The sequence below is a fragment of the Vombatus ursinus genome, unplaced genomic scaffold (assembly GCF_900497805.2).
Source record: "Vombatus ursinus unplaced genomic scaffold, bare-nosed wombat genome assembly UNPS02014813.1, whole genome shotgun sequence".
Taxonomy (NCBI): Eukaryota; Metazoa; Chordata; class Mammalia; order Diprotodontia; family Vombatidae; genus Vombatus; species Vombatus ursinus.
Genome location: NW_020954591.1, coordinates 21,653,825 through 21,680,103, shown reverse-complemented (window position 1 = coordinate 21,680,103; position 26,279 = coordinate 21,653,825). Strand labels below are relative to the sequence as shown.

Sequence of the window (26,279 nt, the reverse complement as noted above, 5' to 3'; positions counted from 1 at the left end):
TCCTCCTGACTCCAAGGCCGGAGCTCTATCCACTGCGCCACCTAGCTGCCCCCTGGAAGTTCTTTTCATACAACTAAGGATGATATTCAAGCATTTATTCTATACTGCTTCTATTAAAGTTCTACTCCAGGGTTTCAGAAGACATGGAGTTCTCAAAGGCTATGCTAGCAGTGCCTAGGTCTGGCAGGTCCTAACAAGCTGGAATGACTCTGTCCTAGGACTCTCTGTGCCTTGTACATTTATTCCATTTTGTAGGGAGGTGTTGTGTTTGTTTCCCATGCACGTTTTGTGTATCCACACGGGTCTCTCTAGATACAATTCACTCAGTGAAGTCACCTCCACCCAGCCTTCTCAGAGGGATAGTTTGATTCTCGCCAGGAGTGGAAGCAAGAGCTTGGCCACTCTGCTCTCCTCAGAGAAAGGGTACTAGGGTGGAATTATATCTGCCCTTCTAAATAAGTGTAGACGGATTAATTTTTAGGTTCAGCCTGAGCTCCTGATTGCTACGGGGAAGGAGTGCCTCAAGCTATATTTCCAAAGCTTGGCACCCTTCTCACCAAATTCTAGTTTTACAAATAATACATGTAGGCAGTGGCAAATCAACCTATTTATCCAAACCAATATCAAACAGAAACCAGAGAAGTTATACAGTTAAAAACACATTAGAGAATACACAGAGTAAAGTTCTTTTACTGAGTTTAAGATATTTCAGCTCAATCAAGAGAGTCTCATCTTATTCAAGGAAATTCCCCTAAGTGTCTACTGTAGCAAGATGGGTATAGGGACATTATTGAGGTGCTGGTTTATCTACATGTCAACTTCTTCCCAGAGTCTTAATATTCTTTCAGGGACTTGAAGAGACTCTGGAACCATATATCTTCTTTCAGGAAGCCAGAATCCACAAGATGAAGCTATCTTTTCTCCCTCAAGCTCTTGTCACCACAATGGCTCTCTCACTCCGACCTGGAGCATTGAGTAATCAAATTACACCAATGAAGAGAATCTTATGCAAATAGCTTTTGAATTGTGGATTACATTCGATTTTCTCTCCTAGACTGTAATTTGGAGCGGTGGAAAGCATGCTAGTTCTGGAGTCAGAAGTCAGTGAGATCCCTGTGCACCTCGTCTAACCCTTGGTTCAAATGGTCAATTGTATGGAACTCTCCTCTCACTGGAGGAGATTGATTACTCAATGTTCTGCACCTTTATAGGGGGTAGGCAGAGTTGGTTAGAGCTAGAGAGAACAGAGATCTGGGCTCTTCTGGATTCCATCTTCAAATGAGAAGACTTGTCATTTCAATCTCTCTCCAAGTCCATGAAGGGAAAGACACCGGAAAGAATCTGACATATATAACTAGTGACTGGCACATAGCAGGCACTTAATAAAATGCTTATTGACTGACCAAACTTAGTTATTTGAACTGGTTCAGTGAGGAAAAAACACTACATATACTTCGTAGGCACGCAATAAATATTTATTGAATCTAATATTCTAGCTCCTATCACTCTGCCAATTCTCAATTAAAACATTACTACCATTTTTAAAAAGGTTTAGCAAAGTTTAGGTCATAAAAAAAAACCACCTCTTCCCAACCACCCCTCCCTCACTATTGATGACCTCTGGACAATATCACCATTTTAATGATTTATCTTAATAATTATTTACACTTGTGGGAAATGAATATAAACTGCAGTGATTCACCCAAAGCTATTCCTGTTCTCGTTCCCTGGCTCTCCTTTTGGCCCTGGTTACGTTCTCTGCAACAGGCAAGGGGGTCGTGCTTCTCGGGTAACCTTATTGCGTTTAAGAATTTAGGGGAAGGTGTAGGTATCAAGGGACTCGAAGTGGACAAGACGTCTAGAGTGTCTAAGAAGGATGACTTTGGAATCTGAATAGAAGATGAAACAGTTTACGTTTCCTGGGTATGATCCACAGAGAAGCGCTAATATAGATAGGGGACCGCAGCTCCAGAGAGACTAGACAAGAGTGGGGGTGGGGAGGAACTGGCCATACAGAAGGCAGGCCGGGAAGGAGGAACATGACGTCCATGGCCCTGATTAGGGAGGCCACGCCCCTCAATCCTAACGGCCTTCTAAGACGGGCTAAGAGTTAGCCCCGCCCCATAGCCCTCCAGCCCCGCCCAACTGTGACGACAGCGCCCTAGGCCCGCCCCTCCAGTTAGCCCCGCCTCCTCTTGATCTCCGGGGACCCCAGCAGGGCCCACTCAAACTTCACAACAGACTCGAGTGCACACTCAGCTGTTTTACCCCCAAAACGACCCATTCATTGAAAAGCTCCCCAGTCACTTCCTTAGAGAAAGCCTCACGTCTTCCTCTCCTCTTAAAAGGGCTCCAGGCTCGGCCTCCTCTCTCTAGCTGATTAGCCCCACTCTTCTCCTTTTTCTCCTCCGCCCAGTCAGCCATCTACCCCTCCCGCTTTCCCCACGTGGTCCTCGTGACTCCGCCTTCCCCCGGAGGGTCACAGTCAGACCCGCCCCCGCTTCCGCCAGCGTGCACGCTGATTGGTTCCAGAGAGTCGCCCTTCCTCCTGGGCGGCAGAGTCGCTCCCATTGGTGCCCGGTCGCCATGTCGTGGCTCTGCCGTCAAAGCCAATTGGTGACGGCCGCTGCCCCGCGAGATACCCCCAGAGAGGCGTGTGTCGCAGCCACTTTTGCTCTGTCGGTTTGAAATCCCTACATCATGGCGGCGGCTACTGGCGCGGGCGGGGGCGCTGTCAGTACCGCTGCCGCGGCTTCGGGCTCGGATAGCTGTAGCGAGGACGCGTCGGGCGGAGTAGGGGAAGAAGCGGGAGGCCTGGAGAAGGACGACGTCATGCGGGCGGCCGAGGCTGTGGGGGAGAGCGAGGAAGACGAAGAGGATGTGTTCGAGGTGGAGAAGATCCTGGACGTGAAGACCGAGGCGGTGAGTGCGGGACCCGTGCCGCGGACTCGCCCTCCCCGAAGCGGTGGGCCACTCGCGCTAAGCTCCCGCCCTTTGAAGGCCCCGAGGAAAGGAGCTGGTGCTTGCCTCCAAACCCCGTGGCTACGCAGGGAGTGGGTAGGGGGCGGGAATGGCAGCTGCTGGGCCTAGACCCTCCGCTGGGGCCCAGACTCCCCGGGGTGAGGGCGGCGCTCCCCCCGGCTCAGGCCTGGGAGGATCCATTCAGCCCGGCCGCCTTTCACCCCCTGTCTCCGCTGGGAGCTTCCCGCGACCTGTCGACGCCCATCTCTGTCCGCCCTCTCAGCCCAAGAAGCCCACTTTGCAGGAGCTGGCCGTTGACACAGCTTGTCAAGGCTTTGGGGGCGTGGAAGCGGGGGAATCACTAGAGTGGCCGGAGCTGGGATAGCGCCGATCGGCTTCTCAGTGGGCTTAGTCTCTAGTCAGAGGTGAGTGTCCAGCAGAGGCCGAGGTCATTTCTGGCGTGGGGCATTCGACTGTGAGCTCCTTGAGAGCTGGAACTATTCCGTTTTTTGGGGGGTAGGGGAGTGCCTGTATCCAGTCCGTAGTACAGTGCCCGGTGCATAGTAGGCACTTAACGAAATGCTGGCTGACAGTCGAGGGTTCAGCAGTGAGCCAGTGAAATGGGAGTGGGCTTTGCAGCGGAGAGATACAATTGTAAAGGGTGCATTGGTACGTGGTGGGGAAAGGTGTAATAAAGAGTGGCGGTGAGAAGCCGCTGGAGCTTTGGCAGGTTGGGTGGGAGAGGTGATATTTTAATAAGGCTTGAAGACCTTTTCACTTGCTGAATGGAATAGATTGGAAATAGGAATACAAATAAAGGGTTTCGTGGTGGTGTTGGTGGGTTCAGGGGTTAGTACAGTTAAGATGTGAAATATTTAAGAACTGGATGAGGACTTTGGCTTAATGTTAATGTTTCTGAGTATAGGAAGATTTAATTAATAGTATTTGATGAGAGGAGTGGAAGATGATGACGGTAAACTTGCCTATAGGATGAAATGGATTGGGGCCTTGGTAAACATTTTGAAGAAGTCACAGAGGGTTGAAGGTGTAAAGCAAAAGACTGTATGAATGAATTATTATTAAAAAGGAAGAACAGAATCTTAATCTTTAGTTATAAGTGATAGAATAGCCCCAGCCAACAGTGATCATCTCTTCCCTCCCCCTCCAATTCTTATAGGATTTTTCTAAACACTCATTTAATTCTATTATATGCTGCCTTGTGTGGCTCTTTCTTGATTTCCTTGGTTTCAGTGAACTGTTTTAAACCTTTTCATATTCTCTGTGCATGTATAATATAGTACCTTGAATTTAGGAGCTACATAATAAGTTTTTGCTGATAATATTGATCTGTATTATAGAAAATATAGGGAATTCACTCTACATTAATATAATTAATTCTGTTGCTACATACACACAAATGCCTAAAGCCTTGAGAAGATTAACAAAGTAGAATATAGTAAAAATCTTAATTCTGACCTAATCTGTCTCGCTACAACCTAGTGAGGTAAGTGTAGGTTGTAATTATCACTCCCATTTTATAGATGTGTAAACAGGCTTGTAAAGGTTGCAGCATGCCCGTGGTAACATGGCTAATACATATCAGAGGGAAGACGAATCTAGGTCTTTATAATTCTCAACCTCATCACTACAGCACATAACCTGATCAGTCAGGCCTCTGTTTATTGTAGTAATAATAGTAGGTCACATCTATGTACTGCTTTAAAAGGCTTAAAGAAGTATACTATGCCCTGTCCAAGAATAGATCTTATTTAATGAACCATTTAGTAAGAGACCTAATACAAAATAAATTCATGGTTTCCATTTTAATACAATTTATTCTTACTCTTCTTTTAACCATCAACCATATGTTGACCATCTACCATGTACTGTGATGTGATGTGCCTTTTGGGGAAACTGTGATGTGCCTTTTGGGGAAACTGTGATGTGTGCTACAAAAGATGCATACTTCAAAAGAGTTGTCCTCTTGAGTTGGTACTGCTCACCTTTTACAAAGCAACAAAGAGATGTCAAAATGGTACAAACAATTAACTGTTATGAAGTTACTGAAAGGAAGAGTCCTTGTGGGCATTTAGCTGGACTAGAAAAACATAACCAGTAGTTGTATTGTAAAGCGAGGAATTAGAATGAGCACAGAGTCAGAGGCAAGACAAACAGGTGCTTAATAAATGTTTGTTGTAAGATGAGGAGCAAGGAAAGATTCGTGGAAGAAGTGTCACTCTTAACTTCACGAAGTTAGCTCCTGAAATAAGGAAAGTGTTTCAGCAGGCAGAGATGTGGGAGAGCATTCCAGGTACAAGGGATAGCATGGACAAAGGAGATGGGAAAGGGTCAGGAAATGGTAATGATTCTCACCTACTTATCTACCTAGCCTGCCCCAGTCTCTCTGCTGAACTCCAGTGTCAACTGCCTTTCACTTTCTCTTACTTTCCATATCCAATCTGTTGGTAAGGCCTGTTGATTTCACCTTTGCAACATCTCACCTTCTTCTCTGCTCTGATACTGCCACTACACTGGTGCAGGCCCTCATTACTTTACCCCTGCAATAACCTGCTGGTGGGTCTGCCTTCTTCAAGTCTCTCCCCACTCCACTTCATCCTCCATTCAGCCAATAAAGTGATTTTCCTAAAGCACAGGGCTGACCATGTTACCCACATATACCCTTTCCTCCCTGCCCCTCCGCTCCCCCCAGTAAACTCCAGTGGTTTTCTGTCACCTCCAGGAGCAAATACAAAATGCTCTGTTTGGCATTCAAAGCCCTTCATAACCTAGCCCTCTCCTACCTTTCCAGTCTTCTTACACCTTATTCCCTGCCACTTTTTTTTTTCATCCAGGGACGCTGGCCTCTTGGTTGCCTCATAAACAAGATATTCCATCTCTCATCTCTGGGTGTTTTTTTCTGTCTATCCCCCACGCCTGGAATACTTTCCCTTCTCATCTTCTCTTCTTGGCTTCTTTTAATCCCAACTAAAATTCCACCTTCTATAGGAAGCCTTCCCCAACCACTCTTAATTCTAGTGTCTTCCCTCTATTAATTATTTCCCATTTATCCTGTATATAGCGTTTTTGTACGTGTTTGTGTGTTCTCTCTTATTAGATTGTAATTCCTTGAGGACAGGGGTTATCATTTATCATAGTGCTGGCACAGAGTAGACGGCTTAATAAATGCTTATTGACTGACTGACTGAAGCAGTCTAGTCTGACTGGAAGACTGGCAAGGTAGTTTGGGAATCAGATTGTGGAGAGCCTTAAATGCCAAGCAAAGGAGTTTGTTGTGTATTTGGTAATCAGGGAATGCTTACCACAGAAGGCTTTTGAACGGGAGAGTGCCTTGGTGAGGCGTGTGTCATGTGTTACGTGTTATGGCTATTACTCAGGAACCTCTCAGAAAGATAAGTTGGAAAGGGGAGACAGATTAGGGCCTTGGAGACCAATTAGAAGGCTATTACAGGAAGGAATTCAGACAAGAACAAAGTTAGGGCAAGGGGATAGAAAGGAAAGACACATACTAGATAAATTGGAGAGGTAGAATCGACAGAACTTTTCATTGCTTAGGGAAAGACAGGGAAAAGAAAGGTGATGTTGATCTGAGGAGCCTGGGACTAAGAGAGGGTTGGTGCCATTGACAGAAGTTTGGAAGGTAGAACCATATGGTATTTTTAAACTCCATATGTCCAAACATTTCATTCAAAATGTTATGTGGATCTAAAGTATCACACACATACAAATTTTGGTAACAAAATATTCACTGCACAGAGCTCTCCATCTCTTCAGAGTAACTTCGTACACATTTGACTGCACTTCACATTTTATTCTTGAATAGATGAACTCGGGCAAACAACAAATTTACAGACTAATTATATTCTATCAATCTCACTGTAGAATTTATTTTAATTTTTTAGGGATACATGATTTAAATTATAATATATTAGAATCTGAAGTTTTAATGAGACTTTATCAAATTGCTTTTAGGGCAGTTAAAGGATAGTGGAAAGAACATTCATTCCTTGGATTTGGAGATGGAGGGCCCAAGTTTGAATTCTATCTTTTCAACTTATTACTTATATGACACTTATACTCTAAACTTAGGTTACTCATCTTTAAATTAAGGGCAACATTACTAGAATCAATGTATGTGTGATACTTTTTAAAATATAGAGTGCTATATTATTTAAATGTCAATTTATTATTCTACTGAATTTAAAGTAGGTATGTTTACTTGATGAAATAGTGTAATTTTTCTCATTTGATTATTGGAATTTGTTTTGAAAGCATATTGGAAGTTGCATGTAATAAATCTAAGAAAGGTATGTAGCATGTAACATAAGGTGATCTTTGAAGTGTTTGACTTCAGATCTTTTGATGTATTAGGGAATATATGCAATTCTGTATGCAAGATCTAGAATTTTTTTCGGGGGGGGGTTGGGCAATGGGGGTTAAGTGACTTGCCCAGGGTCACACAGCTTGTAAGTGTTATGTGTCTGAAGCTGGACTTGAACTTGGGTCTTCTTGAATCCAGGGCAGGTGCTCTATCCACTGTGCCACCTAGCTGCCCCTTGTAGAATTGTTTTTAACTTACCTGATTGATAAGTATAAAATAAAATTTTTGAAGATCTTTGACAATAACTGTTGGGCTTCCTTCCTTATATTATTGAACATTGCTCCACTTAACTGTTATTTTAAACCAACCTACAAAGCAGCTGCCAACACAGAGCCAGCCTTGGCTTTAGTAACATGAAATGTAGACATGAGAAAGTAACTTGAGTACAATTGATCTGGGAATTGAGTTGCTAGCTGTTTAGTACTCCTAATGTAGCTGTCATGTGTTTTTGTTTTTGTTTTTAGTTATCCCTTTGTCTATACACGCAATATTACCCAAATGAATTGCTTCCCCCTCCCCACTGTTATTTGATAGAATTCTCAATAAGACAAGAAGATTAGATAAAAAATACAAACACTAGCAAAAAGAAAACAAAATTATCCTTTTTTGCAAGTGATATGATGGTCTATTTAGAAAACTCCAGAGAATCCATCAAAAATAATTGAGAGGAGCTACAGTAGAACTGAAGGATAAAAAAGCATAAAAATTATTAGCATTCCTATGCAGTACTAACAAATACCAAGTTAATAAATAGGCTTATGTATTTTTGCATTGATTAGTTAAATGTATTTAGAAGGTATTTATGATTTTGTGCTTTTTTATCTAGATTTGAGTGCCTGTGCAGCTCTTATTGATCACAGTGTTTTAGAAAATCCCAAATTAGTAGAATCACAAAATTCATTGTAATACAATACAATACTGTGATATTGTAGTGTCAGTAAAGTGCTAGATGCAGTGTGGCATAGTTCATAGAGTGTTGAACTTGAAGTCAGCTTCAAAAATTTAAAAAAAAAAGTTCAGATTCTGCCTCTTTTACGTTTAATAGCTTCACCACCCCAAAAGTGAACATCTGTGTTCTTCAAATAATTCTCTAGGACATAGTTATTACTTCTTTAGTCCATTCCTTCTGGTAGAAGGAATTCCCATATTGCAATCTTTCTCAGATGTTTCTTGGAGCATCTTCCTTTAAAGCATCAGTATAATAGAAATGATAATTGAGGCTTACATATCACTTTATTGTTTACTAAGCATTTTATATATATTATCTCATTGAAGACCCAACAACTCTGATGATGATGCTATCCCCATTTTATAAATGAGAAAACTGAGGCTGAGGGAAGTTAAGGACTTGACCATGGACACGCATATGTTTGGAACGGAAGCTCAGCAGATAGTTGAGTGGAGAGGAGGGAAAGACAGTTAACTGAAATGATGCCCAAAAGCTCAGTTGGGAAGCCAAGTACAGAATATTTTGGGGGACAGGGAAGAAGGGAGAAGAAGGGAAACCTGAGGGAGGGAGAAGGAAGGAAATGAGACAAGATAATTAAGAATGGCAAAGGGGATATAGCAAGTTTTATATTTATAACTGGATTATAAGCCTCAAGTCAAAAAACATCTCATTCTGCCTAGTTATGGAATTTAGGTCTGACACCAAGTTCATCAAAAATAGATTTAAAATGTATACAAATGTTTATGTGTGTGTATAATTCTAAGAAGTTTAGTAACTTAATCACATCCTTGAATCTAGGTTTTTTGACTCTGTCAGTATTCCTCCATTAATTCATCAAGTGGTTGATTTGTTTATGCCTGTAAAATACTAACTTTATTTTGCTAATGCGAAGAAGCAAGTTTTTTTTTTAAAGGGCGAGAACGTCATAGAAGTTAAGAATATACAATTCAAGAAAAAGATCTGTTACAGTCTTTGTACTTAAACTACTAGTTTCGAGATATGAACAAAATTTGTGCCCTTGTTTCAGAAGTTAATTTGGGCAAACAATATTTTGGATCTTAAATTATATTAGCCTCACTGATGCCTGATGCCAGTAACTATGACTTAGCTAAACTTTGTGTCTATCCCCCATAGCTTAGGATACTGATTTGCATGTAGGGAGTGCTTGATAAGTGTTTGTTGATTAGAAATAATGAATATATTGATGCAAATTAGTGCTATTAGTATTAAAGTCATAAATGTGATAGAAGGAAGACAGTAAAGAAGGGATCACACAGAATAATAAGGTATACTTTGATGGAGGAGACATAGAAAAACTAGGAGTGTAATAGAAGTTCTTTTGGTAGGGAGAAGGAAAGGTTGGAGGTATCACTCCAGGGGGAATGGTTAGCTACCTAGATAGTAAGGTAAAGTTATTACAAAGAGAAGGACTTAGGGCATTCGAATAGAGAGATGTTGTTCTGGCCATAGTGGGGTATGGTCCCTAGTTTGGTTCATATAGGACTCCATTCTCTTGAGAGAAATGAAACTCATGAGCTATGTAGTAATTATGATTATGATAGGAGTTTAGAGTATCCAGGGTTTTTCCCCCCATTTCCCCTCACTCATATTTCCTGACCCCCTCTCAAAGATAATCAGAGTTAGTGAACAGTTACTACCATGGAAATTTTCTCTTGAATATTATGTAGCCTGTGGAATTATACTGTTCAGAATGTAGCATGGACTGTGTTGTTTTAGATAATGTGTAGAATTAGAAACTTCCATTTAGAAACAGAATTCTAGTTTAGCTTTTGTCATAGACTGAAAAATTATAATTTGGTGGGTGATTTTACTAAGGAATAATGAGCAAATAACCTTGGTGTGCATGTTTTTCATACAGATTTTTTTATTTCTCATTACAGGGTAAAATTCTTTACAAAGTTCGATGGAAAGGATATACTTCCGATGATGACACTTGGGAGCCGGAAGTTCATCTTGAGGACTGCAAAGAAGTTCTTCTTGAATTTAGGAAAAAAATTGTGGATAACAAAACTAAACCTGTTAAGAAGGATATACAGGTAATATATTTTCTCTGTTGTGCTCCTCTGTATTCTCTGTGCTTTTCTTTATAGCTGTCTATTGTTTCTAAGTAATAGCTACTTACCAAAAACTCTTTTGTCAGAATTATAAATATATATTATATACCCATTTAAAAATTGTTTAATTTTTCACCGTAGAATGATTTGTCCTAGATGGCACCTTTTTTTCTAACTCCTTCTTAACCTTTTGGCCATTTCATTGCTTTTCAGCATCATGAAATGAAGGGAAAATTCAAATGAATCAGTTTCTTCACTGTTAGCAGATTTAGGAAAAGAGAGTGATGTTCAAACTGTTGTCCAAGGTTCACTCCTTTGAATTTGTTATTCTTATAATCCCTGTTGCTATGAAATTGAGTTGTCTTATTTGATTCATGTGAGAAAGTACCTGTTCATAATTATTGTTGTGTGAATATTTTAGCTTTTGTTTACAGCTTTAAATTGTAAAAAATAAGTTCACAAATACCTTTTGCCTTTTGAGCTAGAGATGGGGACCTTTTGATTGTTTCAATAAAGAATCTTCTCTCTTTTTTTTCCAGTCTTTTTATTTGTTCTAATTTTTCTTGTCTCAAAGAGCCATTGATTTCTGTTTGGTTTGTTCTAGTTTTCAGGGAGTCCATTATCTGAGTAAAATTTCTCTTTTAAGCCATTTATTTCAATTGTATCATCAAGATCTTTTATTTCATTTTTTTTTAACCCTCCCTTCATTATGTAGTTGCGTTGGAAAGTCTATTTTTTTTCCTTTGACTCTCTTCTTACCATAGATATGCAGTTACTCCTTTGGGGGGAGATTTGTAGATTTGCATAGTTTTTGATACATCATGTTCTTCTTTGATTTTCTTCCCTATCCATCTGTAGTTGCTGAATTGTGGCTTTGTTCCAGGACCTGACTTGACCTTCTGTTACACTTTTTCTTGAGGGAGTAGTCTTCCCTGTTGGCTCTCACCTTGAGTTTCTGCACTAATTTCTATCTCCTGCAGTTCAAACTCTGCCTGGAGCTTTGAGATTCAGAATACTGGATCTTCAGGGACTTCTAGCATCTTAGGCCAGAGTATTGGGGACCTCAGAGCCCTTGGTCTCAGGTTTCATGGTCTAAGTTTTGCTGTTCTGTGCCAGTTAGTGCCCACTGCTGCTGCCTAGAACTTCAAAGGTCCCCACTCCAGGGCTTTCTCAGGGCTGCCCTTTGCTCTTGCTCTTGCTGCCTTTGGACACAGAGTCTCATTGGTTATACATATCTCTGGCCAGTTTCTGGTCGTATTGAGAGGCTATTCTTACCTGGCATTGGCTTTGCTGGAAGTCCCCCTTTCTTTTGCCTACAGACTTCTGACTGACCTCTTGTGCTTTTCTGGGGTAAAAGAATTCACTTACTATAGTTTCTCATTCTTCATCATTATTCATTCTGGTACAGATTGTAGGATTTTGCTGGAGTAATTATGAGGGAGTTGGGCAGTCTGTCTCCCATGCAGGCTATCATTTTGACCAGAAGTCTTGATTCTACAATTCTTACAGGACTTCCAGGAACATTTGACAATGAGGTAGGGGCATAGGATTGGAAATACTGATTTAGGAGACATTTATATCAGTTGCAATGCACCTATCCATTTTGTGCTAGTTTGTTGCTTTTCCAATTTTATATTTAAAATGCTGTCCATTGATTTTTTTGATTGAGTCTCTTGCCAAGCTTTCTGCAAATTTGTTTTTCCCTCTACTGTTTTTGCTGAATTATGAGGTTACATTGCTCGTTTTCTTCTACTCTCATTTTCCTTAAGATCATAAAAAAGGTTATGCTCTAAACCTTTCTTAAGCTGTTGCTCTAATATGTCTACTTGGCAGCAAAGGAGTTCAAGTATTTGCTGACTGAGTCAGTTTGTAGGATCCTTTGATCTCATTGAAGTAATTGATTTAGCAGGTAAACTTCTTAAGAAAGTGTTTAATAGTCTTTGTCACTATCTGTTCTTTTGTACTTTTCCTATATTTTTTCCAACTCAAATCAGAGTTGCCTCAACTGCTTGCTTTATATGTTCTTGGTTGGTACTGGTTTTGTTTTTTTGTTTTAACAAGTAATTAGTATTTATAGATATAGCTTATTTGGAAATACTCCCACATCAGTAAATATTAATTTCCTCTCTCTTAAAATATAATCAGTTTTATTTTATGATGTTGTTTAGATTGAATTATTAGAAGTCCCAGAAAGAGGTTATATTATAATATACTCTTACTTACAAAAGTAAGCCCTTGGTAGTTGGGAAATATAGATTGAAAGAATGTGAACAACTCAGGATAGATTTCATTACCATCATTTGAAAAGCAATTTTGAGTTTGTGTTCTGCTTATACTGGGTCAGTAGCATCACTGTTGCATATGAAGAACACTATGTTATGACAACAACCAGTTGGTATTACAGAATGTACCTCCTGAATTTACATGTGACTTAACAAGAGGGTTGAATTACTGAGAATTTGATCAGAAGATTAGCTAGGGACCACGGTAATCTAGACACTAACATTCTGAGAATTACACGTCATTGATGAGGATTTCGATTTTGATATTTGGTTTTGATAGTTAAGTAACATGGTTTCCCTGGTTAACCATATTTGTACTACCATTTACAGTCCAAAGATAAAATTCCCCTTGGCAGCAGTTTTACTTTTTCTTTGTTTTCTGTAATCATCATCATATTCTTTCCAAGCAGACTTCCTGATACTTCTTTGATCTTCCTCTCTACCTTTTATAACAACAATAACAAAAAACTCAAACCCAACCCTTTTTGTTCATTCCATACTAGCCTCCATTCCTTGTGTGATTTAGTACAAGTCATACTATTCTTTTTTTAAAATACACATTTAATTATCTTTTTTACTTCACCAGAATTTCTCTGCTTATCCTTCTCCCCTCCCTGAGAGCTATCCCACATAACAGTAGTATTTCAAGAAAAAAAGAGAAGAGAAAAAAATGAGCAAAACTGATCGAAAATTTGAAAAAGTCTGCAAATATGTGTAATGTACCATGCTCAAAGACCCCCCCACCCCTGCAGAGAAGTAGAGAGGAGGTCTCCTCTTGTGTCTTTCCTTGGAACTGTGCTTGTTTTTTGTGATTGTGTAGCATTCATATTTGTTTGCTTTGTGGGTATTCTTTTCATTTACATTGTTATTGTTCAGACTGGTTTTTTTGGACCTTTTATAATCTTTTTTTTTTTAGAAATTTTTAAAGAAAGAAAAAGAAAACAAAAAACTCAGCAAAACCAACCAGTAGATTGAAAAAAAATATGTATAATGTTCCACATCCATGCTCCCATCCTCCCCCAGCCCAAACACATACATCAAAGAACTGAAGGGAAATGTCCTCGCATTTTATTTTCAGGGCCAAGCTTTTTTTTTTTAAGTTTTAGAATTTGTTTTAAACTTAAATACATAATAATAAAATAAAAAGGAAGCATTGCCATGTACACAGCAGAACACGAGAAGATGCAGTATAAGACAATACACTTCCAATTAAAGAAAACCTATTTAATAAATACTACACATTGATTTCAAAGCTGTCCAGCTTTTCTTTGCTTCCTTGTAGGTTTTCTTTTGTTCTCTGTGCACTTTTTACTTTATTTTTTCCCTTCCCTCTTCCCCCCAAAGAAGGCTACAGTTGAGTGTGGAAATATATATAGATATGGATATAGATATAGGTAGATATAGATACATACACATACATACATTCATACAAGTATATGTGAGACTGTACTGTGCTTATTCTTGTCATCTGTTTCTCTGAAGGTAGATAGCATCTTCCTTCATAAGTTCAAGTCTTTCCATGTTTTTCTAAGTCAACCAGCTCATCGTTTCTTACAGAGCAATATTCCAACCCAATCACATTAATCTGAGAGATAGTGAAAGTTTTTTTCCCCCAATTTTCTGCATTCCTTCTATTCTTGGCTGTATAGGTTTTATTTATACAAGAAAATTTTACCAAGCTTATTGTTTTTAATTTTGCAACATTCATTTTTTTCTTTCTACTTATAGTTTTGTAATTGTTGTGCATATTGTTTTCTTGGTTCTGCTTACTTCACTTTGTATTCCTTTTTGTAAGTCTTCTCATGCTTCTCTGCATTCATCACTTCTTATAGCAGAGTTATATTCCATTACATTCATTGTTTTACATTCTATTGGCCAGTTCCTGATCTGTGGGCATCTAGTTTGTTTATGGTTTTTTGCTGCCACAAAAAGTGCTGTTGTAAACAATTTGGTGGAAAGATCTTGGAGTATAAGCCTAGAAGAGGAATCTTGTGGTCAAAATATATGAACATTTTAGCTATTTTATTTGCATAATTCAAAATATTTTCAAGCATGACTCTACTGATTCATAGTTCTACTGACAGTGTATTAGTGTCCCTGTAGCTTTCTTATTTTTAGCTGAAAGAGGTATCCTGCAGATGTCAAATTGCCCACCACTATGATATCATGCCTTATGCTAGGCTTCTGATCTGCTTCCTGTACTACTCCTTTGTTTTTCTCTGTTCAGTATAAGTGATCTCTGTTATATTCATGTAACAGTGTTACATCTGTTTCTGCCTCTTCATCTTTACCCCAATGTTCTCCACTTTGCTTACTATCATGATTCTCAGTTTTCAGTGCTGCCCTATAGCTAGCTCTCTCACCCCTCCTTTAACCTATCCTTTTCCTTTTTGAATAAGTAATGTAGTTCCAGAGCCATATTGTAGGCATGAGTCCTATCCTACCAAATCTCAGTGTTATCTACAAGGTCAAATTTTTATCTCTAGTTCACCTTGCTTGTTTGTTAGCTTTGATTTTGGTGAGTGGACAATGAAGGGTATGTTACGTGATCTTAAAGATAGATTTGTCGTCACCTTAAACATTTTTTTAAGTGAGAAATTTTGTTTTAATATAGCATGCTTTCACTCAGATGCTTCATACTGTATCGCATATGCATCTTAAAGACTGCTTTTATACTATTTGTTTGATGGTATGATGTACCAAAATCTTAACTCATTGTAGAAAAATAAAATGAATATTTGACAAGTTAATCACATAAGACTAAAATTCAGTTAAGTTCAACAGACATTTATTAAGTACATGCCATGGAGATCTATCTTACCAGAATACCAGGTTTTGAAGTCAGCAAGATGAAAATTTCATACTTAAAATTATCCTTGGAAATCCAAGCAGCTCATAAAGTGCCACCCTGCATCTTTAAAAAGTTGAAGCTGCAAAGGGGCTGTGATTCCTTTAAAAGAAGGCAGGCTGAATCAGAGGGTAGATAGATCTGAAATGGTTGCTATGGAAACAACCAAATGTAAATTTTCTTTTCTGCTATTCTCCTGTTCCACTTTTCTTTTCCATCTAAGTATTGCTCTGAACTAAACTACTGAGCTATTGATAGCAGGATCTAGAGGATTTCTGCTTAAATAGAAGAAAACGAAAAATAGGTAAAGTTTTAGCTAACAGGAAAATTGTATGATTAGGAGAAAGAAAATATTGAAAGGTCTTTAAAAAAAATTTTTTTTAATAAAACAAAGCCTATGAATAGTTAAATCTGGTTAAGTTTGAATGCTACTGTGCAATGTATGCAGCGCTAGGTTTCTAGAGATACAAAGATTTAAAAAATAACATAAGTCCATACAGTCAAGAAGCATAAGTTATCCTCTATTAGAAGGGATCTTGTAGATCAAGTCAAAATTCTCCTCCCAAGATTGAGAGTTATCACCTTCATTTGAAAGGGGTAAGAAAGGTAGAGAAGAGGAAGTAGTTCAGAAATGAAATGTATTTTATATGGTTTTATAGTTTAATATGCCTACAGCTAAGTGTTTGGGATCAAAATAACCACTTAACAATTTCATCTGCCAAGTGCTTCTATCCATAGTTGCAGTAGGCATCTACCCTAGTCTAGCAATATAGTATGATTGCATACCTACCTATAGCTTTATGGAGTTAATTAAAGTTGTCTACACTGTTTGGATAAACATTGTTTATATATAGATCTGTGTCTCTCATTATTTGGAAAGTCAGTATGTGAAATTTTACTTTTGAAGTTGTAAGTAAAGGGACATATTCAAGATGTTTTGCATATTAAATTTATATTTACAGAATTTTGAAGCAGAAGTTGACTAATCCTTCCCCTGTTACTTGGGCAAGCTTCCTAATCATACACACACACACACACACACACACACACACACACACACACACAGAGTTTTATATGTACACATAACTGTGTATATAATACACACACACACACATAAGGTGGTAGTGGTATAAGTAGAGAAAAGAGGTGAGATGAAAGAGGTAGAAATGTTTTAGAGGTAGAAGTCAGTTGCTAACTGATTTGTTATATGGAGTGAGGATGAGAAGTTTAGAATAATGTCAAGGTTATAAGCCTGGGAGATTAGAAAAACAATAGTACCCCTTGCAGAAATAGTGAAGTTAATTTTTTTAAATCTTTTTTTTTTTTTTTTGGTAAAGCAGTTGAGGGTAAGTCAACACAAGGGAATTCAGCTGCCAGACAAGGGGAAAAGTTCAAGTCATTAGAAAGTTATGTGGCAATGCCCAGGCAGGCATCCTTGGGTTGTCAGTAGGTCAAATGACAGGCTAGGAACTGTAGGACATACAGCCAAGGCAGGTGGTAAGGCCAGGAAGTCCTTAGAAGACAGTGGCAGGGCAGAAGGTAATTTGTTAGCCTTCCATTTTACCTGAAAGAAAATTTGATGACTGTCATTAACCCAAGCCACGTGAGCAAGTCAGGCAACCTGGATGGAATCTAGGATGGATTTTGGGGCAAGAATTAGGCAAATTTAGTTGGACGTGCCAGAGATGAGGACCTGCCTCTTACTATTAGTGAATGTGAACAATTTCTATAATTGTTTACAGTATTTCTTTTTAGTTTGCATTATGAGAAATTTAAAACATCAGCACATGGAAAAACCTAGAAAACACATGAAGAAAATAGCCAAAGATAGTTTGTCGTGAAATATGGCTCCAACACAAAGAAAAAAAGAATATGAGAAAATGTTTAGAGAGAATATTGGAGGGTTAAACAGAATAATACCTTAAGCAAAATTCAACATCTAAGAGTATTGATTAATTCTTCTCACTTTCTAGCTCCTTGTCTGGCTAATTTTTACACTTAAACTTAACTTCAACTTTTAAATGAGCAGGATCACAAACCTCCACTCAGTATCCATGTCCCAAGTCATATTATCCAGCTTAGTGAATTGGTCTTTCTGGACAAGATCCTTATTTCGATTTGTTTTCCAGTCATTTTCCTTCTACTTGTTAATCTGTTCATTTATACCTTTGGTGACAAGTTGGTTATCTGTGCCCGCAAGTTTTTCATGTTGTGAGTCTTTGGTTGCTCAATTGCTTTGGCAGGTGTTTCTAGTGATACTTTTCGGTTTGTCTGTCATCCAGAATGTGTATCACTGGTGTTTAGAGAGTCGGCTAGTCCCCAATGGATATGCATGCATCCTTGTGCCCCTTTTCTTCCATTATTTCTGCAGGCACCCTTGATATAAACAGTGTAAGGGTCTGTTCTCTGGTAACTGTTGCTGGTCCCACTTTCCAGAGGCTACCAGTCATCAGAGTAGCCCTTCAAGTCTGCTTATAGCATTCTCAAATCATTGCAAGTCTCTCCAGTGGTTTGGTTGGCAAAGAGGGTGACTAGACTTCAGAGAATATGAACTTTGTATAGTATATACTTTAAAAATCTATATTTATTACTAAATTGTGAAAATTATATATTAAAATCAAACATAGTATATTTTAGAAAAATGGATTATCCCAAAATCCTAATTAGAGATATAATTTTAATAGATTTAAGTTAAATGATCCTGTCTTCTAGCTACTGCTGCTATTTTTTATTGTCATTTGCCCTTTCTTCTATGTAGACCTAAAAGGAGAACTTTGAAAGTTATGAGAAAAGGTGTTCTTTTGGTCCTAATTTTTTACATATATTTTTCTTTCTTACTAAGTGTTTTTATTAAAATCTTAACATGAACATTAATACAACTTAACTTTTAATAAGTTATTTACATTTAAATTAATTTCAGTGTATAAAGTATATACTAACACAAAGTTAATCATTTTTAGTCACTTCTAAGGTCCTTGTTTTAACATTCTTTGTCCATTCTTATTCACGTATTCTGTTATGGGTATAAGCATGTACTTTATCATTCAACTTTCTTTACTTTGTATTATTTTATGAATATGTTTCTTGATTTCTTTATTTTCAGTCTTAATTGTATAAGTGTTCAATTACATTGATGTACCACAATTTATATACATATTTCTCTATTATTGGTCATTTAGTTTGCTTCTAGGTTTTTCAAATTATATATAAAGCTATTCTATGACAACTTTTGAACATATAACAAACTTTTTGTTTATGAGAACACATTCAGATCATATTCTTAACAGCAGCATTATTCAAAGGGTATGAAGATCGTTTTTGTAACTTTTCCTTTTGTCCTAATACTGTTGTTAAGTGTGATTTTATTATGTCTTAGCTTATTTTTTCTCACGAGAACATATTTCTGATTATATGAAAGTTAAAAGGTAAATAAGATTTATTCTTGCTCTTTATATATTTTTCAGAAACATATTAGAAGTTGCTTGTTTAGTGTTTTATTTATACACAATTGACAGATTTTGTAGATTTTTATGTGAGATTCTGTTCTCCATATTAAAAAGGGCAATACTTTTGAGTATTTAACAAATATTAAATTATCTTTCACTATGTGGTTGTTGCTGTTTTTCCTTCAAAGCTGAATTTTTAAAATTGTATTCTGTGACAACAAATTTCAGAGCTTTTCTGAGAACCAAAAAAATTTTTTTGTATGATTTAGATAGAATGTTTTTCCCAGAGGGTGGTGTCCAGATGTTAGTAACTAAGAAAAATGGGCACAAAGTTAATTTATATGGTATGTCACCTTGTAAAGTTTCTAAAAAAAAATCTATGATGAAATTGTATTAATAGAATATGTAATATAAGTGCTATATTAATCTTAAGATTTTTTTTATCACCTACTCATTATAACTACTTTTCCTGGTTTTGTGTTTTGTATTTTTGTTTTTGCTGCCTAATTCAGCAACAGAGACACCATTTTTTTTCTCTCTCCTTTTTTTTTTTTTGCAAGTCATTTGGGGTTAAGTGACTTGCCCAGAGTCACATAGCTACTAAGTGTCAAGTGTCTGAGGTCAGATTTGGACTCAGGTCCTCCTCACTCCGGGGCTGGTGCTCTATTCGCTTGTGCCACCTAGCTGCCAAGAAACTATTTTTCTATCCCTCTTACCAATGTTTATCCTTAATTGACTTATTTTTTTTCTTTTGCTTTACCAGTATTTCAAATTAAGAAATAGTAATAATATCTATAATTTAATTTCAGAGACTGCCTTAAATTTTTTTTTCTTCTGTTCATGAAAACTTTTTTTTTTAACTTTCTGATTCTTTTGGAAGTTTTTTATGCTGGAAGTCAGGTAGAAATGTAGAAGGCAAAATAGGATTTAAGTATTTTTAACCTTTTATATCTTTATTTTATAGAGACTAGTTTTGAATGATGATGACATATTTGAGGCAGAATCTGACAGCGATTGGCAAAGTGAAACAAAAGAGGACATTTCCCCCAAGAAAAAGAAGAAGAAGTCAAGACACAGAGAAGACAAAAGTCCTGATGATTTGAAAAAGAGAAAATGGAAATCTGGTAAACTAAAAGATAAGTCTAAAACACAATTGGAAAATTCTTCAGAAAAATTGGTCTTTGATTCAAAGTCCAAGAAAAGGATTTTGGAATCCAAAGAAGATTCAAAGGAGTACAAAAAGACCAAAAAAGATGATTTAAAAGAAACAAAGAAAGTAAAAAGGGGTGAAATTAAAGACTCAAGGGGGAAAGTAAGAGACGATTTTAAAGAAAGCAAAAAAAAGAGAGAGAAGCTTAATGAATCTCTGTTAGAATCTGAATCAAGTACATTTGATGATTCACTTTCTCAGTTGGCTGATGATGACAGTGAAGATTTACCTTCTGATAACAGAGGAGAGAAACAAAAATTTAAAAGTGGAAAAGATAATTTAGAACATGACATAATTCAAGAAGTGATTTCTGATAAACAACCAGATGATACAGGAAGTGCTGAAGAAGATGTTGATGTTAGAACAAAAAAGAAAAAAAAGAAATTAAAGAAAGTTGAGGAATATAAAGAAGAAATTAGAAAAGTAGAAAATAAGGACCCATACTCAGAGAAGAAAATTTTATACAAAAAGCAAAAGAATCAAGAAAAAGTCAAAGGTTCTGTAGAGGTAGATAAATTAATACCTACTGCTGCTCAAATTCAGAAGAGCACAAAACTGGGTAGTGAAGAACGAGGTCGAAGGTCTACTGATTCAGTTGGGGAGGTAAGTCACTCAATGATAGAAGAGGAAAGTTTTAAGAATAAAAGAATGTTGCTTGAATCAACTGTATGGGGAAAGTAATATGGGAAAAATATTTTTTGGTGTATACCATAGAGAAAACAGTGAAATAGAAGAAACAAACCACGTAAAGGCAGTGTTTCTTGCTTGAGGTTATCAAGGAATTCCAAGGGTACCATTGAGCCTCTTGTCTCTAAATTAGTGATGACTGGCAGACTGTTGTGAATTGGCTAGCTTCTCCTCAGCTCTTTCTTGCTCCTAATCTTATAAAATCCATTTCCATGGCAAGTAGAAAGGTTGCTATGGACTTCTTGCTTGTTTATTTTCAAATTTTGTTAGAGGGATAGGTTTAGAAAATATTTGAACAAAATAATATTCTTAAATATTACCAGAATGGCAGGGTCCCTTCAAATAAATGAATAATGAATTGTTTTATGCCAAAACTAAGCTTCAAAAAGCTATCATGTAGGCATTCTTTTAGCTTTTTATTGAATAGATTATCTTATTTTTATAAATATTAAGATTCAGTTTTACATCTTCCTGCTCTCTATTTTTGGTCTTTCACCATGACACCTCTGTTAGATTATTCTAAAGGAAGGAGTTAATGTAATTATGTATTTTTTTTGTTGTTGTTGTTGTTTTTGTTCATTTTAAAATTGTGACTGCTATTTCTTAGATAAGGCATATTAAGATAGTGATATGTCTATTCAAACAAGTAGTAGGTAACATTTCTATAAAGCTGTACGTATGTCATCCCCTAAAAAGAGGGAATTGACACAGGTGGGTTATTTTTTTTTTTATCTCAGTGAATGATCTGTATTCAAATCAGATGAGATAATATGTGTAAAATGCTTTTCTATGTAAATGTTAGCTCTTGTTATTATTTTCTGAGGGAAAAAGTATATGCCACCAACTTCTTTAGGTCTACTAACTTATATAACTCTTCTCATAAATCTTCCAGAGATGACAGAGACAAGAAGTAAACACAAATATATGTTTTGGTCATTATTTCCTTATTAAGTTTTCCCATAGATAGGCTCAATGAAGGAGAATGATATCCAACATCTCCAACAAGACCATATGCCTTCAGCATAATGATTCACCCTCCTTAACCTCTTAAAGGATAGAGATATAATCTGCATGTAATGTAAAGAAATTTCCCCAACTCCTGCTGTGTCAGATTGGATATCATCCGGGTGTGCCTTTGAGATATTGGACTTGAACTCAGAGGACCTGGCTTCAGATCCTGCCACCCTGTGTAACCGTGGGCTTAAGATGTCAAAACTTCAGTTTGTTCACTATAAAATGGAGATAATAGTATATGTTTTTATATGTATATAAAATATACACACATACACATATATATGTATATATATTTTACAAGAATGTTGTAAGGAAAGTGCCTTGCAAACTAAAGCTCTATAAACATGTGAGCTGTTATAATGATGTTGATGATGATGTTACCTGGGGAAATGTTCGTCCTCTGAAATTGTACTCTTATATTTCTTTTCTGCTTTTTAGCCTTCTCGAATGCTATGCCCTCTGCAGAAATTCTAGAAAATTGTGTAAGCAGCGTGGTGTTGATGATTAGATAATTTGTTAATTATTTGCCTCCCTACTTTTCTGTACAAGTTGAGTTAAAATCTATCTAGTAATTAGTCTAAAACGGACATTGTATGTGCATCTGTGACAAGGATGTAGGGGCATGTCATGCCCTGCTGGTTGTGGGGTGGGGTGCCAGTAACTGCAGACATTTGTCAGAAGGATGCGTAGGTTCCCCGCCTTCCTGTGGCAATCACAGCCCAGATTCTCTCTGTAATTTATACCTGTTGCTCCTGTTTCTGCCTTCTAATGGCACACAGAACATGACTTCTCACTCTTCTTCTTGATGCCCTCCAAATATTTGAAGATGGGTAATGTCTTTACCTGTAAGTCTTCCCTTATCTAGCCACAGCATCCCCAGTTCTTGATCTTCACTTAGCATAATCTTGACAACCTTCCCCATCCTGGTTGCTCTCTTCTATATGTTTTCCGGATTTTCAATATTCTGCCTGAACCATTATCCCCAGAACTGAGACTCCACATGTGGTATGATAAAAGCAAAAAACAAAGGACCATCATCTCCCTAGTCCCAGATGCCAAGCCTTTCTTAATTAGTAAACATTTATTAAGTACCCACTATGTACTGGGCACTTTGCTAAGTGCTGGAGTACTAAAAGAGGCAAATTACTGTCCCTGCCCATTGGATTTACAATTTAATGGAGAAGCTCAGCATCACATTAGCCTTTTTAGCTGTTTTATTATACTGTTTGACTTTAAATGAGCTTGAGATGCATTAAAACCTTCATATCTTTTCCAAACATATTAATTTTAAGTAATTGCTCCCATTCCTGTGACCTTGGACTCTGGTTGTTGAACATTCACTTTAGCTTGCCTAGTCTTAGGTATACTTCACCACTTTCAAGAGATACCTACCCTTCCCCCCTTTTTCTAATTCTAGCTCTAGGATGGTAACCAAATGAATACTATTCCTGGAAAGGACATGTCAGTCATTTGCCCTGTGACTCCATTCAGTATTCCCTCTGATTTCCCTGTCCAAAGCACTCCTACCTGGCCCCTAGTTCCCTATATGTGTTGTCTTCTGTTAGAATGTAATGTTAGAAGATAGCCAGGGTAGCATAATAGCAAGAAGTACAGCTGAGCTCTCCTCTGTTACTATTCCACAAAGATCTGGAACATGCACCAGACTAAGTCCTGACTCGGAAATCCAAGAAAAAAATCACGGTCTACCACAGGTCAGCAAAGGGAGGTAGGCAAGTCCATAGACACTGAGGATAGGGGCTTAACCAGGAGTATGGTGTGTGGTATTTTCCATCATGGCTATGCAACAGGATAAGAAAGGGGTCCCAGACCCTTGGACTGCCTTGACCTTGTACAGGGAACAGGAATAAGTGCTTGCTGGTCACTTACTACCCAGTGCTGTGTCAGAGATGCACTGAGGGCCTGAGGACTGGGTTTTGCTGATACCTGAAATAACACAGTACCCAGTATCCTGAGAAAGCAACAGCGAGTCTCAAGAGGACAAAAAACAACCCAGACATTCCCTCCAGAAGTACACTGAGCCTGGCCAGAAGTCATAAAGTAGGCAGGAAGAATGAGCAAACAAACAAAAAGTCCTATCATTAAAAGCTATGATGGTGACAGGAACACTCAATACATAAATCTAGAAGAAGAGAATGACTTCAAAATATCTACAAGCAAGCCTCAAAGAAAAAAACAGTTTGGGCACAAATTCAGCTAGAATTCTTGGAAGAGATGAAGCTAGAGTTACTAAAAAGTTTAAAATTATTTTGTAAGAGAGTGCTAGAGAAAATAATTAGAAAAGAAATGAGAGCTATAAAAGAAAGCATTGGAAAGGGAATTAACAGCTTGGCACAAGAGGTACAAAACCTTACCGAAGCAACAAACTACTTGAAAATTAGAATGACTCCTCAAAACTAATGACTTCATGAAACAAAAAGAAATCCTAAAACAAAGAAAAGAAAAGACTGAAAAAAATATAAGAAAAATGTAAGGCATCTGTCTCATAGCAAAGACAAGTGACTTGAAAAATTGATTGAGGAGATGTCATTTAAGAATCATTGAACTGACAGCCATAACCAAAAAAGAACTTAAACACGTTTTAAGAAATCATGAAAGAAAACTGCTCAGGTCTCTTAGAACCAGAGGGCAAAGAATAGAAAGACTCTACTGGTCATCTCCAGAAAGAAACCCTAAAATGAAAACTTCCAGTAACCACATAGCCAAAATCCAGAATTTCCATTTCAAAGAAAAAAATAAAAGCTGCCATAATGTAATTATCTAACAGGCAGGGACTGTCTTGCTGGCTTGTATTTGTATCCCTAGTGCTTAGCACAGTACCTGCCATATAGTAAGCTCTTAATAAATGCTTTTTCATTTATTCATCTTAAACTTAGGAAGTTAATTTTAACCCACAATAAGCCTTTACATTTGTTGCAGTTAAATTTCATCTTATTAAATTCAGCCCCAGGGCTCTGACCTATTAAGATCTTTTTGGGTCCTGATGCCCTTATCTACCCTGATAGCTAGCTGTCCCAGCTTTGCGTCATATGCAAAGTTAATGAACATGCCATCGTTGTCTGTATCTGAATCTTGGATAAAAATGTTAAATGGAACAAAGTCAAACACAGATCCTTTGATGACTCCATTGGAGACATCCTGCCACATTTACTTTGAACCATTAACAACTACTTTGATTCTGCTTAGGAGTTTTGGTCCCAGGTAAGGAGCAGTCATGGGCCCTCAGCTGTGTACGTACTGAGCAGGGAGCAAGCACAGAAGCAAGTAGCAGTTGTGTGGCTCTGACCCTGAGAAGCAAAGCAGGGTCTTGGTTCCAGTCACTTGCGTAGTCTAAAGTTTGCAGGTGAATAACCAAGACAAGAATTCCTTACCAAAGGGGAAGCCTTCAAGTTTGTTATTCTGAACCTTCAGAGCTTTTTAGCTGACTGAAAATGATTGGATCCAGCAGCAGTCTACTGGAACTCCAATCATGGGCAGACCAAATCCTAGGTCAGGAACTGGCAGAGCTCAGACTTCACCCTGGATCACACTCCTTTGAGAGCACTAAAAGTTTGCAGCTCCCTAGCCTGGGCTGTTGCTGATACCTGAAATAATACAGTACTCCATATTTTCCCAAGTATATTTTCCCTGGACTGCTAACTGGAGACTGAATTAGTGCTTGTTCTCTGAGTTCATAGGATTTTTCACTTTGAATGAAAAGGAGGATTTATCAACCTTTCTTGCCCATCTTAATTTCTGCATTTTGGAGCTCCAAATGAGGGATTTTTCCACCCTTTAGTAAATAATCCACTCTATTAAAGGGAAAAGGAAAAAGAAAAGAGCCTACATGTAAAAGTTAGACCATTATCTACAACTGAGACTTCAGGAATAGATAGGGTATGCTTCAAATCTCCAAGTGTCAGATCAACAGATGGGGGAAGATATGTATGTGGAAGGAGTTGGGGATGGGGGAGGAGGTATAGGTAGTCCGAGGATATGAATAGTTCCGAAGATGGTTTCCTTGCTTTTCCCTTTTGATTAAGATAATATCTCATATTTTGTGTATTCGTTTTCTTTGCTTCCCAAGAGTTCTAGGGTAACAGTTAATGGGGAAGCAAGATATTAAATGTTGTCTGTGCTCTCAGATCTATTCTTTAAGATGAGGAGCAAAAGGCAGACTCATTCTATGACTAACTTTGGACATGTTCTAATGGACTTAGGGGCCCAGTCTTTGCTGGACTCTGAGAAACTTTTGAAGATCGCGAGAATTTATCCCTTGCACATTAGCCATTATCTTACAACAGGCCTCATGGCAAAACAAAGGGCAAAAATGCTATAGTTTATTTGTGGCCTGAATTTGTTTGTATAACATTCAAACTTGCTTGCTAAAACTTGCTTTAAAGTTCAATAA

At 37.8% G+C, this 26,279-nt stretch overlaps 1 protein-coding gene across 1 annotated transcript in view; it reads left to right on the top strand.

Moving 5' to 3' along the window:
- The first annotated feature begins 2,615 nt into the window (after window positions 1-2,615).
- The window catches only part of MPHOSPH8 (M-phase phosphoprotein 8), a 56,369-nt gene continuing 32,705 nt past the window's right edge, over window positions 2,616-26,279 (top strand). The window contains exons 1-3 of the mRNA XM_027835220.1: window positions 2,616-2,922; window positions 10,211-10,366; window positions 19,925-20,773. Of these exons, the coding sequence (XP_027691021.1) occupies window positions 2,701-2,922; window positions 10,211-10,366; window positions 19,925-20,773 (1,227 nt within the window). The 5' untranslated portion in view covers window positions 2,616-2,700. The remainder of the gene's footprint in view (window positions 2,923-10,210; window positions 10,367-19,924; window positions 20,774-26,279) is intronic.